Below are 13,940 nucleotides of genomic sequence, written 5' to 3' on the forward strand. Positions count from 1 at the left end.
GCCAAAGGATCATAAAATACAGGCTTACGATTTTTAAAAATGAAAATCTCACTGTTTCATGAGATATTACTTTAAAAATTTTAGCTCAATTTCCTTACTGCAAAACAGAAATAAAATTTTTTCCCCCAATTATCTTCATTGACTTAATCATTTAGGAGAAACTAAGTTGTGGTATTTTTTTCTTGGGTTTTAAAGGATTGAAAGAACAATGGAAAAAATATATTCTTTCGCAGGACATGCTATAGAATTATAAAAATGTCTTCAGTTCAAATAAATCATTGTTTTGTCACATTTTTTCAGGATTACTGGAAAGTGCTGATAACTGCCAAATATTACAGCTACAGCACGAGGCTGGGGGTATCTAAACTGCTAGTGTGCAACCCAGCAGAAATGCAGGTAGGAAGCCAATGACACGCCCTTTTCTCCACAGTGAAAAGTGTAGCAAACGTATTATTTCACAAACAGAAGCAGAAACCATGTATCACAAGTTAGGAAGCAACGGGAAATACTTACCAGAGAGAAGGCCTGTGTGTGATAGACAGTAAGGAGATTCCAGCCCCTTTCGCAGCCTGAAATATCTTCCCTTCCACGTCAATGCTGACAGCACTGGTACATTCATCCAGCAATGCATATTTTGGCCTTTAAAAAAATAAACACCAATAAATCAATGATTTTTCCTGTTTGAATTCTGACTTTTTCTTTGGACAACATGAGTAGCAATGCTAACGACTGCAAAGGCGCCAAAGAGAGTATGACAGGTTTTTATTTTATTTTAATTGAGAGACAGAGACAGAGACATAGGGAGAGTTCCCATCTGCTGGTTCAGGGCCCAGATCTGTGTAACTGCCAAAGCTGAGCCCGGCCAAAGCCCTCAGACCCCGCCCAGGTCTCCCCTGTGGGTGGCAGGGACTCAGTTACTGGAGCCATCACTACTGCTCCCAGGCGGGAATCAGGTTCTGGGTCAGCTATGGAACCCAGGTATTCCTAACTGCTAGGCTAAATGCTGGCTCTGAATTTGACATGATTTAAGGCTGTTAGATGAGAGAAACAAAACAGTAGCTTCACTCTTTTAAACAAGCAGTTATCCCCCTGTGCCCTCTAAGCAGACTTTCTGACCCCTGCTCCCGCTACAAAGGGCTGTGCTGTCCCGCAGATGAATGACTCACAGCTAGGGAGCACAGGTGGCAGAGGGCACGTCCCGCAGAAGGCAGCCTCCTCCCCGGTGACCGCAGTCTGACTAATTACAGGAAGAACACACTCAGGCGGCTCATTATTCAGCAGGCCCCCGTCCTCGCTGGCGAAGACTTAACAAGAAGATGACCTCAGTAGCAAGGGGAACACCTAGGCATTACTGATACCACTTCACCACAGCCCGGCTCTGCAAGCGCGCAGGTCAGGGCAGACGTCTCACGACACTGCGACCCTGCTCCAGGGTCCCACTCCGGGGGACAACCCGTGAAGTATGTTTCCTATTGTACTTGATAATTTCTTTTCCTAGCTGGGTTTCGATGCTGGTGACTGGTGCATCTGTGAGAGCAACCTGCCCCCGGCCCAGGCTTCCTCCTGCTCCTCCCTCTTTTCATTCCCCCCTCCCTCCAGCTCCCTCTCTTCTTTCCAAAGCCTCTCCAGCCTTTAATTCTATCCAAGGGTACTTCAAAAAGTTTGTGGGAAGTGAAATTAAAAGCTGAGTTCATTTTGGTGGGAAATTATCTTGAAATTCATGAAAGGAAAAACAGCAGGGTTTTTGGTAACAGGCATTTGCCATGAACTTTTTGAAATAATTTCAGAGTTGATATTTGGCAACATAGCTTCACTTAGCTAACAGGATGAAAGCCAGCCCCGACACTGCCATTTGTTATTCATTTTGGGGTTGAAAATCAGTTTCAAGTATTTACTAGGACAATTATCTTCATGAAGATAATCTGAATTTTTTTTTTAAAAAAAAAGATAAATGGTGAAGAAAAAATCAACAGTAATTTCTTGCTCAGCATAACGATTATTTAGTGCTGTAAGTGACTTTTCTCAGATGAATGTGTGTAGCGCCATGCTCCTGTCACCTAATCGAGGTGGGCAGTCAAGGCAGTCAAGGCTCGCAGGTGCAAATGTCACCAACAGTGCTGTCCACACAAGGAGGGGGAGGATCACGCACATTCCCCGTGACAGTGTCAAGGGTAGCAGGTGTCTGGTTATTGTTCTGGTTTAACTTCTTTCTCTCGATGTGATTACTGTTTTGCGGATGTATAAAATAGGTCTCTGTGTGCAAGGCCCTTTCCAGTGGCTATTTTGTTCATGGAATCTTGTCTTATTTTTCAGTGTGTTTGGAGCTAAAGAGGAAAAAAATGCTATTTCAGAATTAGAAAAAAACCTACTTGTCTTATACCCTGTTGTCATAGCAACCCCTCCTCTGGCAGAGAGAGGACAGATGCCACAGTTCTGTGTTGCTGGCAGGAGTGGTGTGTGTGTGTATGTGTGTGTGTGAGAGAGAGAGAAAGAGAGAGAGAGAGTGCATGAACTGAAATACACAAGCAGTGGAGCTGGCCTCTGGTCCCCGCATTACTAAACCAGACATGGGTAACACTGTTTCTCTGATTATCCTTCCCTCTTCCTTCGATATCATCAGCAGAACCGGCCCTGGGAAGGACCTGATGCGTCCTCCTTAGTACAGGGTGTTTCCAGTCATTCTGTAACCACTCCATTTAAAATCTTCTCCAAAGGAGTATGCTGCTGCGACAGGTACGCTCCCTGACAGAGCTCCCCACGTTAGCTGGTCAGGCCTTCCATGTTAACACTTGAAGGCTTACCGCCAAGGTTTCAAGAATGAAAAGGGAGCAGTTTCTCAGCATCACACACTTTACTTTTTTTTTTTTTTTTTGACTGGCAGAGTCAGACACAGAGAGAGAGACAGAGAGAAAGGTCTTCCTTTTCCGTTGGTTCACACCCCAAGTGGCCACCACGGCCGGCGCGCTGCACCAATCTGAAACCAGGAGCCAGGTGCCTCCTCCTGGTCTCCCATGCGGGTGCAGGGCCCAAGCACTTGGGCCATCCTCCACTGCCTTCCTGGGCCACAGCAGAGAGCTGGACTGGAAGAGGAGCAACCGGGACTGAATCCAGCGCCCCAACCAGGACTAGAACCCGGGGTGCCGGTGCCACAGGTGGAGGATTAGCCTAGTGAGCCGTGGTACCGGCCCACACACTTTACTTTCTCTGGGTTTATTTTCCTGATTGCTTTGGTCTTTTCTCAGCTACTTGCTCCCCTTCACTGCTCTTCTATGGCTTTCTGACTTTTCTGTCCAAGACGCACCTGTGACTTGATTGTCACTCCTTGTCACACTAATACCCAGAATGCATTGGATTCACAAATACCAACTATCTACTACCAGTTAGAGGTGCTTGGAATCTCTTTGGGCTTATTTTACTAACATACTGACATGGTGAGAATTTTGTGTCCATATTTTATATCCCAACACATTACACTTCACCAACTATACCTTTCATCATAGTTAGGTACAAAACCCAGATGGACTTGGGGTGAGAGTGGGTAACAGTTGGTCACAAATGTCAGGCTCTGGAGTTTACATGTGAATCTCATCTAAGGAAAGAGCATTCCAAATACACTTTGCTAAGTACTCTGAGTTTGCAAAATTTGGTTCCTATTTTTTAGACCACCATTTTCTTATGCTAACCACGCACATTGTCATAAATCACATGTCATTACCACAGCCAGTATATTCTCCTAAAAACTTTCTACTAGACACAAAAACAATATATAACATATGACTCCATTTATATGAAGTTGGGGAAGAGGTGAAGCTAATTTATGATGGAAATCAGAACAGAACAAATCCATGGGGAATGGATTTGGAAATGGGCAGGAAGCAAACTCTTAGGATGACAGACATGTTCTCTACTTGATGAGGGTGATGGTGTACAGTTTTACCAAAAGTCACTGAATTGTGTATTAAAATTTGTACATTTGGTACATATATTATAATAATAATAATTCTGGCTAGTTGTTTCATAATTACAAAGAGAAGTACATGAGAGCACAGGACATAAAAAGAGCTATATGAACTGTATACTTATGTGAATTAACGGTAAAACAAGTATTCAAACAGTACTTTGTGTGTCTATTTGGGTACTTTATACTTTGTGTGTCTGTGTGGATGCACACTGTTGAGATCTTAGTATATACTAAGTTGATCTTCTGTATCTAAAGATAATGAAAAATGAATCTTAATGAAGAATAGGATGGCAGAGGGAGTAGGAGATGGGATGGTTTGCAGGTGGGAGGGTGGTTATGGGCGGGGGGGGGACACCGCTATAATCCAAAAGTTGTATTTTTGAAATTTATATTTATTAAATAAAAGTTTAAAAAAGTAACTGTAGTATACTTGATGGAAATAACTACAGTAAAACAATCAAAATAACAACCAACTTTTGTCTACCAACAAAACTGGGAAGAAATTTATCCCCAAATTTTAATAGTTTTTATACCTATGAGATAACAAATTGTTCTCCTTTTTATCTACATTTTCTACCTTTATAAAAGGCTAATACAATTCTATTTTAATAAAATTGCTTAAATGTTTTTCATGATAAACATTCTGTATGTTTCTAGTTTTGTAAAAAAGGCTGAAGCCAAATCTGACCAAGCTTTTACTCCAATTTCCAGGTACAAGAAAAATGGAAGCTAGAAGAACCAGATAAAAGGGTCAAGAAGCAAGCAGACAAGTCTAGAACAAGCCACATCCTGCATGACTAGTGACCTTGTTTCTTCAACAAGCCCATGACATAAAAGGTACTGGGGACCAGGGAAGAAAAAAGACTCTTTATGGTAAAAAATAATTAAGAGATGTAAGAGCAAAATACACTGTGTGAAACTTGTTTAGAGTTTGGTGTGAAGAAGCCAAGCATAAAAAGATATTTTTGAGACAACCACGAACCTTGAATATGAACCATGTACAAGAAGATTAAATAATTACCAGTGTAATTAGGTATGACTATGATTTGTTATGTGAGAAAATGTGCCAATATTTCACAGATTGATGCCAAAGTATTTAGGGGGAGAAGTCATGATAACTTGGATTGCTTTAAATGCCTCAGAAATAAAAGAGTATATAAATCGAGGTAGCAAAGGTTAGATTTGCCAAATCAGTATAGTGAGAATACGGGGTTAATTTTACAATTGCTATCTTTTGAGAAAGTTTGGATTTTCCCCCCATAATTAAAGATTTCTTTGATAACTTTTGATAGCCACTAGTTGTGAAATGTTCAAGATGGCATATTTGATATACTTTTGCTATCTTTATTAGCTTCTTCAAGTTCTCTGAAAAAGTGTTACAGCTTCCACTGGAACTCACTGGAGAACGTCACGTCTGCCCCACCGTGGGGCCTGTTCATGCTTTCATGAGCATGACTCTTGGCCCGTTCCCGGTGAAGTCCAAGAACTAGAAGTGATTAATACAGTTCCCAATACACCCCTTCTCTGCACGGCTCAGGTCCTCCTCTTTGCCAGATATCAAAGACAAAAAAATCAAAACAAGAAAGATTTCTTTTGCAGAGTACAGGACAAACACAAGGATAGGATTAGGTGGCTTTGGGTTTCCATCCTGTGCCCTGTGCTTGCTGTCCTGAAATTCAAAAGGCTCCGAGGTGGGTCACAAAGAGAAAAGTTCTTTCGAAAGAAATTATTCCCACATCCTCATGGACATTGTGGCTGGCTCCTTCTTCCTTTGGATATGGCTCTGATTTCTGAAAGGGAGGAAACTGTTTAACAGGTTAAAGAGCTGAATGATTTTGGATTTAATAATTTAATCCAGAAGTGTTACTGAAGACCTACCTACCAGGTTTACACCCATGTAATCAGGGCCAAGTAGTCTTCACATTGGAAAATTAGTAATGATCCTACATTGAAACTTAGGATACATGAACATATAATTTAGCCCTATGGACATTATGTCATCTAACTTTACCCAATGTCAAAGAAACAGAGAAAAATAAAACAATTGGAAATTCCATTACATGAAAAAAAATTCAGACATTGGACTGTCAGCTCTGTGCGTTGGCGCCCCATGGACTCAGCGAGCTTACTTGTGGTAGAACATGCGTGCCATGCCCATTCTTTGCTTCTCCCCTCCCGACAAGACGTCCTTCCAGTCCAACACAGCATCCCACCCTGCAGAAATAAAAAGATCGCTATTTTATAATTCACTTGTTTAACTGTTACTGTTTCCAACCTGGACACATGATTCCTGGCAAGTTCAAATTGTTAACATGAAGACAGCCTGAGATCGCACCAAACATACACTTGGCTAAATGACAGAGCCTCTCGAATAAGCATTTTGGTGTAGATCTGATATTCTTTTAATGGAAATAATTTCTTACACTGACAAATTGTCTTATAAGAATTCTGAGCACTTGTATTTAAACAGTTGGTTTGCTTCCTAGTCTCTCCAAAGGGCTAGGAGGCGCATACTTACCTTGGAGGGTGAAGGGAGAAAAGATAAACAAACTCATACCAGGCGATTGTAAAGTCTGAGTCTATCGCGGGTGAGAGAGGAGCCACGTATAGTGGCTCCCACATGCCTGGGACTTTAAGAGAGCTTTGTCATCATCTTAGAAGACAGTTATTTATACATGCATTTATAAGGAATAGGCTAAAATTTATGGGGTATTTTATATGTCGAAGAATACACAGATATCAGAACCAAGATTTATATCCAGTTCTGTTTGATGCTTCTACAGTTGATCTGTGCATACCATCTCCAGCAATGTCTTCAGGTTTAATGCTAATCAAAAAGTAAGTCTTCATTTAAAAATATATTAGATCTGCACATAGTAGCAAGGCAATGGGTCTATGACAGTTTTTATAGAAACTAAGTTGAAAGAGTACATGAGGAGTCTTCAAGAAGTTTATGGAAAACAATCATGGATTTCAAAAATTTTTCCACCAAAATAAACTTATTTTCCGTTTTCCTGAACTTTTTGAAATCCCTTCATATACACACATGTATATATACATACATATACATTTCTATAAACATATATGTACACACATGTAAAACTGGAATTAAGAGACTTTTATCTTCAAAGTTACACATTACTATAATATTTGAACTTTTTATGATAAATCTATCAATTTTATAGTTAGAAAAAATATTACTTAAAAAAAAAAAACACTCTGTGGTTCCACTGGCGGCAGAGCCTGATTTCTAAAGAAGGAAATGAGCGTCAGAACTTGAACTTGCTACACACTGAGGGCTGCATTGCCACATTCTCAGTGCTCAAGACTTAACTCTCCCATTTGGAAAAAATACAGGCTCTTTGCCCTCATCTTTTCCTCTCGCTGAATTTTCACTGCCATTGAAACTTCTGAATAAACTTGGCCAAAGGGAAAGAAAATAGGAAATCCTGTCCTCATTGTTTTAAATGCACTGGGCTTCAGAAAAGCCTAATCATCAGAAGGATTATTTGAGTTTTTTACTGGTCAGGAGTTTAGATTTTCCTTTGACATCCAAAATCCAGAGCCCCTGAAAGAAGAGCATCTGTTACCTGTTAAACATAGAGAGCATTTTTATGTTTCTTAACACCTTCTTCCTTTAAAAATTATCATTACAAAATATATTGCATTTAATAAAAGAAAATCTAAAAGATCAAAAAAAGAAACTGAACAGTGGTGACTTAATAAGGGATAAGCAATAACTGGATGGGAGGGAACAGAAACAAGAAGAAATTTTTTCAGAAGCCAATTGCCCACTCCTAGAGTACATTTTTAAATACTCTCAAAGTTTGAAATTTATGCAAGTGAGACCTACCCAAAAAATTAAAGAAACAGAAAGACGTTAAAAGCAATATATTAATAACTGTCAATGCAGACTTATTCAGAGTGAAAGAGACCTTCTTTATTTGCCATACAGACTTCCAATTCTGCTCTCCAAGAGGGACTACTGTTCATCTTCTGGAGTTATCTTTTACAAACTGTTTATATACAAATATATTCTTATAAGTTTACATTGGTGGGAAAATCTCAGAATACCACCGGATTCAAAGTTCTTGCTCCTGCTCCTAGGGAAAAGTACTGAAAACAAAACTTTCCCTGTGACTGAATTTTATGACACTTATGAAATACAAGTGATGACTTTAAAAAACAGATTCAGTTTCCACATAGTGGAGAAATGTTCTGGGCCTGAAAAAATTATTTTTCCCTGCCCACTGAGAACAAGGGACAAGAGGAAAGTATCTGCGTAAAAACAAGCTTAACCTTTTTATATATTTTCCTAAATTGTGTTCTTGGTTCTGCCAAACTCCAAGCATTGTGTATGTATGTGATCTCACATGGTCACCGAACTCCTAAGTCAGAGCCCCAAGTCACCAGGTTGCTTCTGATGCTGATCTAGTGAGACCACGCCAGCTAAGAAGAGGAGGCCTCTCTTGCTTCCTGGAGATGTACCCTTTTACTCCTTCCTATTTGTTACCCATTCTATTCTCAATCTCTCTCTCTCTCTCTCTCTCTCTCTCTCTCTCTCTGTATGAGTGTGTGTGTGCGAACCTGTTCAATGGAATGGAAGGTGATTCTTAATTCCATATTTCAGCTAGTCTAAACAGAACTTCAGTAGGCTTCTTCCAAAGTGATATACTTGTAAATTTTCAGTGTTTTCCTGCTTACGGACTAAGCAAGTAAAATTCGTTTCTTTGGAATTTTTTTGTGTAAGACACAGTAGTTCTGATTAGTGTCTATCCAACAAGAAGGAAGCACAGCACAAGAGCCTAGCCTAGCACTGAATATAAACATTCAGGTCAGTTCTAGGTCTGATTCCCTGTCCTGCCACTTGCCATGAGACAAGTTACTAACCTTCTGAATGTAACCTGTAGAATGGGGATAGTGAGACCTAGGCCACGGGACCGCTGTGAATATTAAATAAAATAATATGGATAAATTACTCAATATGGTATATTCCAAACAGTGGGAACTCAATATAACATACTAATTACTATTACATTATTAAAGTTGGAATAATCTTAAAACTGCTTCTAGAAACTCTTGATGGCACCTTAAACAACAGAATTTTCCATGCTTATTATAAAATTCTATTAGGATCACTGCATTGCAAACTTATTTAACAAGGTGCCCATGTAGCATTTACTCTGCCACAGTGCTTCAAAGCTGCGAAACAGTCAACCACTGGAAGCAAACAGACAGCAGACAATTGGAAATAGCATGCAAATGGATGTAATATTATCTCTCTTGTCTGTCCTATTTGCTTATTGTAAGGATCAAATGAAATAACATCTGTGAAACTGCTATGTAAAATATCATGTAGTATTCCAAAAAGACAAATACCAGAGTGTCAGTTTCACAATAGCCAGCATCACTATTGGCAGCCAATTCTTGTACATTCATATGCCACTGTGCAAAATGCTGTTTAATCTTCACAAAACCTTAATTTACAGTTGAAGATACAGACAATAGTGCTAAGATTTGATTCCAGAATTCTCTGAGTTCAAAGTCCACATCCTCAATCACTTTTCTGCTCTACTTTTTTCCAATAATGCAGATCCACACAGAAGTAAACCAGGAATTCTGGCTTCTTATTTTAGTTGTTTTTTTTAGACTTTCAAATTATATGAATTACCAAATTTTCTGGAAGTTTGATGATAAGAAGATAATTCTTTTTAAAGCTCATGTGTATACATGTTATTGCTACTCTTTCAAAAGTGCCTTATTCTGAAAAGAACAGAACACAAATATTTTATACTTTAATTTTCTATGTGCTGATCGAGAGAGAAAAAATATATTGGTAAGACTGTGGCTCTGAAAATGAAAAAGAAATTCCGAGATAGCTACATCCTGAATAATTAAATGTAATGCAAGTGAAGGGCTTGGCAGGTGAATGCTTCTGTCACAGACTGTCACTGAATGCAGAGTGACAGTGGCCTCAGGGACACTTGTACATTTGAACATAACAGAACAAAACTGCTTTGAAATGCTGGCTGCTGTGACATACAGACTTGCTGGGAAGTTAGGTGCCACACTAAACACAGCACAAGCAGAGAAGGAGATGTCAATCAGGAATAGGCATAAGATACCATTTTTACACTGATGTGCTCATGTTTCTATTACTGCATATATTCAAATTAAACCATAGATTAAACATATATACTCCAGTTTAAGAAATGAAATTAAAAGCATTTAAAATGATAGACCATACCTCCTTCTCTCTGAACTATATGATAGAGGTGGACGTTGTGTAGAATACATTCCAAATCGTGGTCTGTATAGCCTTTCTCATGCATGTCATCCACTGAATCAGGATAGATGACTTGATCCCGAAGACTCCCAAGAGACATGTACGGCCTGAAAAACACCAAGCACACGACGACCCTAGTGTGCAGGTCACTTTAGCTCAGTGGGATACCCTGGGGGCCAGAAACATCAGAGCAGACTTTACACATGACAAGTCTAGGATTACATCCGTTACCTGGTGATGAACACTACAAACAATAATATCTGTTATAGTTACATGAACATTTTTTGAGACATAGACACAAGAAAAGTTTCTGCAAGACATCATCGAACATTTTCAGCAGAGAAATGTATACTTTGTCTCATTGCATTTGGTGATTTCTTCTGTACTTCACCTAAAATTATTTGCATCAGATATAAAATTTAGGATTTGACTCAACAATGTGAACAACTGAAACTAAAAAAAAATGCCATTCATAACAAGAAAAATGCAGATTAACACAACATGGAGTCCCATATCAGATGGGTAACACTTCACTAGCAGGCTGTGTGTAAATACAGAACTCCTATCATGGTAAAAATGCAAATGACAGCTTCTTTGGGAGGGACTTGGCAAACGTATGTACCCACCCTTGACCCACTTCTGGGACTTCAGTGTGAAGACAGACTTCCAGAGATACCAAACATGGAGAAGGCTGTACAATACAGGATTTTGTTTAAATGCCTGTGCAAAGGAGGCCGACGGAGCAGACTGTAGTGTATTCACTGTGCACCTAGGAAAGAGGCTGAGGAAACTGAACTGACTGAGGGTAGCTCCAGGGTGGCTGGCTGAGGTGCAAAGCCATCGCACAGTGAGATGCACAGCGGGGTTTCTCAGCAGCACACCAGGACGTGCTGTTGCACCGCTGGTCTCTGTCCACTAGATGTCAGCATTACTCCCTCCAGTGGCGAAGGGAAATGTCCCCAGAGCACAAAACTTTCCCCGGGTGACAAACAATGGTATATGGTAGATTACCTTCCATGTAAAAAGAAAGAAAAACAAAACACATGTGTATCTGCTTATTTCTACAGAAAAAAGCAGGACTGGTACACCAGAGGTTAATGGAACAGGTTACCCACGGAGGCTGGGAAGAAGGCAGTACAGACAGGGGAGGGGATTGACTTCCCAGTCTCCTTGCATGGAGCTTTTACTTTTAGTACCTTGTTAAGTGTTACCGTTCAACAAATACATACAGTTAGAGGAACAAGGCCTAAAACTGAGTTCAAATGGAACAGCATATCTAGTGGAAAACGTAACTACATGGGGGTGAGTTGGTCCGAGTAACTTTTGAACTTGGCTGCATAATTTCAGAGACAAACAACCACAGTGAAATCTCTGGCCTTATCTGGCAGTTTATTTGGGGTAATGATATGAATGCAGCAATTTTTAAACTATGTATACCATAGGGTTGGTCGAATAGGTAAGTATTTTGAAAACATTAAGAGCTAAAATTCTCATTGTAGAAGAAAGACAAAAACATGCAATGGGGGGAAACAAGGAACAATCTAATTTGAATTAGAATATCAGTATGAATTTATAGCTTTATCTTACAACTGCCGGCTTCCTGGTTCTGTCTACATCTGGAACAACTTTGTATCATCCTTTGAGAAAGACACATCATTTAGGTAATACAGTGGGTTGAACTGTGGATTTGAGAAGATCGTGATCCTATTTGTAAACCCCCTTACCCGTGACTGTGACTCTGACCTTATTTAGAAATAGGTTCTTGGGGCCAGCACTGTGGCGCAGCAGATGAAGCTGCCACCTACAGTGCCGACATCTCATATGGGCACCGGTTTGAGTCCCGGCTGCTCTACTTCTAATCCAGCGCCCCTGCACCCTCGTGGGAGATCTGGAAGAAGTTCCAGGCTCCTGGCTTTGGATCTGTCCAGCTCTGGCTGTTGTGGCCATTTGGGGAGTGAACCAGCGGATGGAAGACCTTTTCCTCTTTATCTCTGCCTCTGCCTCTCTGTAATGCTGCCTTTCAAATACATACATACATACATACATACATACATGTTAAAAAAAGAAAAGAAAAGAAAGAAGCAGGCTCTTTGTAGATGTGACTGAGTCCAGGATCTTGAGGGGAGAGAATCTTCGGGTAATCAGATAGGCCCTAAATCCAACAATGCCCTTACAGAAAGAGAAGAGACGCAGGGAAGGAAAGAAGGCCACAAGCGCAGGAGTGAAGCTTCCACCATCCAAGGTGCGCGGGGATCAGGAGCTGGCAGAGGCAGGAAGGAGTCTCCCTGGAGCCTTCCAGATAGACTGGGCTTGCTGATGGCTTGACTTCTGGCCTCCAAGAAGGCGAGAAAATTAAATTCTGTTGCTTTAGACCACTAAGTTTTTGGTAATTTGTTATAATAGCTCTTGGAAACTAATATAGATAGAAATACTGTAAAAATACATAACCTTAATCACCTCATGAGAAAACTATCAGAGGGACAGTGTTAAAAAAACAAGTCCTGTACTCTCTAAAAATACGGATGTCTTGAAATAAAGGAAGGGAGGAAAGAAAGAGAGACAGAGACAGAGAGAGAGAGAGAGAAAGAGAAAGGAAGGAAGGAAGGGAAAGGAACTCTGTCAGATGCGAAGAAACAGGGCACAACATGCAACACATGATCCTGGATTTAGAAAAACAAACTGCCTTAAAGCAAGTTTTGTGACAACTGGCAAACTCTGAGTGTGGACGAGATGTCAATATTGCGTCAAGGTTAACTTTTCTAGAACTGAAGACTGTACTGTGATCCTGTTAGGGAATATCCTTGGTCCTTGAAAATATACCTTTAAAGTGGTTTGGGGTGAAGATTTATGATTATTGCAACTTAATTTTTTCAAAAAGTATAAAGTGTATAGACTGTGTCTGTGTGTATGTGTGTGTGTGTGTGTGTGTTGAGAGACAGGATTTAAACAGAATGTGCCTCTTGTAGATGAAATGTCTACCTATTTCCCACAGTATGCAAGTCATTTAGCTGAAGGATAGATGGCATTAGGTTATTATATAATATATTTAACTACTATTTCAAATTTCAAGTGTTTACATTTCAACTATACTCATATATTTATGAAAGATTTTTCAATGAGATCTTTAGAAATATAAGAAAGCTTTGGTCTTATTCATTGCTTTTAAAAAATGAGACATAAATTCATGTTTGATAAAATTCACGTTTGCATAGTATACAATTCAGTGGATTTTAGTACAGCTTCGGTAACCATCACCACTAATTCCAGAACATTTTGTTCACCCCAAAAGGGAATCCCGTGCCAAGTGGGATAACCTTCGCCTCCCCCTCCTCCCACCCTCTCATTTGTCTATCATAGGCATATCGGAATCATGGCATGCACGGTCTCTTGTGACTGCCTTCTGTCCACGGATGGTATCTGCAGGCTCATCCATGTTGCCGCAGGAGATGCCACCCTGCGCTTTTTGATAGCTGGATGGCATTCTGTTGTGTGGATATGCCACAGGTGATCGGTCATCGCCTGGTGATGGGTCTTTCAGTCATTCCCTGTCTTGGGTGGCATGAGTAATGGGCGTATAACATTGAATGGACTCTTTGGGGCATGCCACAGTACTTATGAATTTCATGGGAAAATAGAATTTAAAGGTAAGTTTATTTTGATGCAAAGGAATTTTGAAATCTGTGCACAGTTTTT

At 40.1% G+C, this 13,940-nt stretch overlaps 1 protein-coding gene across 2 annotated transcripts in view; it reads right to left on the bottom strand.

The window, feature by feature from the left end:
- Nucleotides 1-13,940, bottom strand: part of ABCD2 (ATP binding cassette subfamily D member 2) — a 51,674-nt gene that overhangs the window by 5,860 nt on the left and 31,874 nt on the right. For both annotated transcript variants that reach the window (XM_062195534.1, XM_062195535.1), the window contains 3 exons: nt 10,209-10,354; nt 6,091-6,175; nt 514-639 (listed from right to left, as the gene is read on the bottom strand). In XM_062195534.1, the coding sequence (XP_062051518.1) occupies nt 514-639; nt 6,091-6,175; nt 10,209-10,354 (357 nt within the window). The remainder of the gene's footprint in view (nt 1-513; nt 640-6,090; nt 6,176-10,208; nt 10,355-13,940) is intronic.

This window comes from Lepus europaeus, chromosome 6, assembly GCF_033115175.1.
Source record: "Lepus europaeus isolate LE1 chromosome 6, mLepTim1.pri, whole genome shotgun sequence".
NCBI classification, from domain to species: Eukaryota; Metazoa; Chordata; class Mammalia; order Lagomorpha; family Leporidae; genus Lepus; species Lepus europaeus.